The following is a 2,993-nucleotide window of genomic DNA, read 5'->3' as shown; positions in this document are numbered from 1 at the left end:
GAGGCTCAGGAGCACCTTAACTCCAGCTCCATGATATCCAACATTTTCTTCTGCCTTTTCAGGCACTAGTGTGTACATGTGGGGGTATGCATACATTTTAATGCATGTGTACACACACATACAAAATAATAAATTAGTCTTTTTTAAAAACTCCACTAAACAGTGACTCATTTCCCTAAGCAGCTATAGGAATTCCAAGCAGACTGGGAGAGAAAGAATGAAAGGAAGCAAAGCTGCAAGCGTGGAGGAATTAGTCACAGCATTAGTGTGTCAGCACGCAGGGCACTGGTGTCAGCATGCACCAAGCATAAGAACATGACTTAACACTGGAAAAATTGGCTGAAATATTTTACAGACTTCACTAGGACAAAGAGCTAAACCACACTAATCTACTCACTTTCAATATTAAGGTTTATTTCTTTCCAGGATGAATAACAGTTTAAATAATTACCAGAATTTATGTATAAATGAACATTCATTCAGACAAAACATCACTGTTTACAAGTAGCTAAGAAATATTTTGCATGTAATAAATATATCTTGTGTTTAGATTAACAGGCACCATCTTGATAACAGAAGTTTTTTTAAACCAATAAATAAACATTCAAGAAAACAAGGTGTTTATACGACACAGCCTTAAATGCTTTTCTTCATATAGCACCCAAATTTCCAAACTGTCTAAAAAGTTTCTGAATATATAACTTCTACCTTAAATCATTAAAATAGTGGCCAAGGAAAAGGTCAATTGAAGACAGAATTAATAATCTATATTCGTAATTCTCCATTTAATAAAATATTATCAATTACCAATTTATTAAGTCAATGGATCGTATATATGCAATCTGTTAATGATGAAAGCCTGAAATATAAATATTTAAAAGTCACTCTCTTGACAGTACTTAAAATATTGCATCTCTGGTGCAAACCTGAAAACCATGAAGCATTTTAACTGCCCTAGTTTTCCCGTTTCCACCTCCACTCCTATCCCTCTCATCTGTAAATATCCATCCAGTTTTCGGGGCTTTTTATTTATTTATTTTTTGGTAGGTTTTCTTTTTTTTTTGTAAATACATTTAGTTATATCCCAACACAAAACACTGATAATAATCCTTGGTAAACAAGGAAATTCCAGCAAAGTCTAATCCCACAGCTTTGCTCCCAAAGTGTGGCACCCGACTAAGTAACAGAGAAAAGAAACAATCAATGGCCTCATTCATACAGTCAGAACGCTCCTGAGAGTCCGTAACTGTTTGAGAATTTGCTGATGTAATCTTGAAGAAAGTGTCAACAGACTGTGCAGACAAATATCAGAGAATAAGTCTTTGATTGATAATTTTTCTATTTATTTCTGCCAAGGCGACTGAAAACACGAAAGCCTTTTCATCAGAGAGGTTAGCATAGATGTCAATTTCCTTTTCCTGTTTTTCTGTTAAAAGAAAAAGGGAAATCTTAATACAAACATGCAGATGCAGTAGTTTAACAACATTTCTCAGGCTTCAAGTATTTATTCAAATGACAAATACTATACAATACTATACAATACTATAATGCTATTGAACTATAGTTTTAAAAATGACACAAATGAGGTTTGAAATGAAGACTATAATTGTATTCATTTTCTAATATTGCGTAATTTCTGTAAAAATCTTGTCTTTTTCTCTCCCTCCAGTAGCATCAACTGTATCTGTCAAAATTAATTTTTCACCCTGCAAGTTATTCCTTTCTGAACATATTAACATCTTCAGCTTAGCCTCACTACAGAAACAATAGCCAACTTTTTAATTGTCATTTTTCTCTACCCAATAACAAATGCAAACCACATTCAAAGTAGAAAATTTGAAAGTTAAGCAATAGAAAAATCCCCAAAAGTCATAAAATCAGTTAAAACATCATCTTTGTGTTTATGCTTCTAATTATTTCATATTTTGCAATAATTATGTTTCTGATTTAATATTTCACTATCTGAATCAAAGTTAAACATGCATATAATTTGGCCAATTCATTTTGTCAAAAAAAAGTTCTAAAAATTGCATCCCTTTATACTTATTTCCTAATTTCCAACTACCTCCCCCTAGCTGCTCCTTTCTGTTTTATAAACAAATCTGTATCCACGCAACAGTTATACGATGCTCCTTCCTGAGTTTCCTGCATTATTCCTTTTCTACTTTAGAAAACCAGGATTTTACTGTTCTTTATGTTTTACGGCCAACTCAAAACTGCATATCCCTTCATCTTATTCTTAAATCACAACTTTAGTAACATCAATTTTCAATGGCTACATTATGTCTACGAGTGATTTTACTTTTTTTGAATACTACTCTGAAGAATCAATCCGATTTAACTCTGTGTGTGCGTGTGCCAGCATGTGTACTGATGACACTGCACCCAGGAGGAGATCAAGGACGACTACTTTAGAGTCTCCTCTCCTCCTAGGTGGGTTTCAAAGGTCAGACTCAGGTGGCCAGGCTTGGCAGCAAGGCCTTTACCTGCTGAGCATTCCACAGCCTCAGCTCATTACTTGCTTAGCTCTCATTTCTAATTCAACTCAAACTGTCTCAGTTGTACAAATCTTTCAGGATATTCACACACTATTTTATCTTCGTGGAAAGATCTCTCCAAGTCTCCCCATCTGCTTCATCTGAAATGGCTGTTCTCGAGGATTCCAGGGCAAGTACTACCCTGGGATCCCTCTTCAAAGTTGCCTGCTCTCTGTCCTAGAGCCCAGTATTCCTTTTTGACTTTCTTCTTCCTTGTGGCGTGTGCAACTTTCAGTAGCTTCCTGGGAAAGGAGTGTGGGTAGCATACCTTTTGAAACCCTGAATATCACAAAGTATCTTTAGTCTATTTTCACAATAAATTGCAGTTTGGTTGAAAAAGATTTGCAATTTCCCCCTTGGAATTATTAATGCAATAAATTTTCTTCTGACCACTGGTATCACTGTTGAGAAAACCCAAACTTTTTTTTTTTTTTTTTTTTTTTTTTGGTTTTTCGG

At 34.8% G+C, this 2,993-nt stretch overlaps 1 protein-coding gene across 1 annotated transcript in view; it reads right to left on the bottom strand.

The window, feature by feature from the left end:
• Positions 1-393: 393 nt before the first annotated feature.
• CUNH16orf87 (chromosome unknown C16orf87 homolog) overlaps positions 394-2,993 on the bottom strand; it is a 20,018-nt gene continuing 17,418 nt past the window's right edge. The window contains exon 4 of the mRNA XM_050120683.1: positions 394-1,426. Coding sequence (XP_049976640.1) covers positions 1,308-1,426 — 119 coding nt within the window. The 3' untranslated portion in view covers positions 394-1,307. The remainder of the gene's footprint in view (positions 1,427-2,993) is intronic.

This window comes from Alexandromys fortis, unplaced genomic scaffold (genome assembly GCF_014885135.2).
Source record: "Alexandromys fortis isolate MF-2015 unplaced genomic scaffold, M_Fortis_MF-2015_v1.1 scaffold_186, whole genome shotgun sequence".
In the NCBI taxonomy this organism is placed as follows: Eukaryota; Metazoa; Chordata; class Mammalia; order Rodentia; family Cricetidae; genus Alexandromys; species Alexandromys fortis.
The sequence above is the reverse complement of the archived record's forward strand: the minus strand, read 5'-3'. Positions and strand labels throughout refer to the sequence as shown.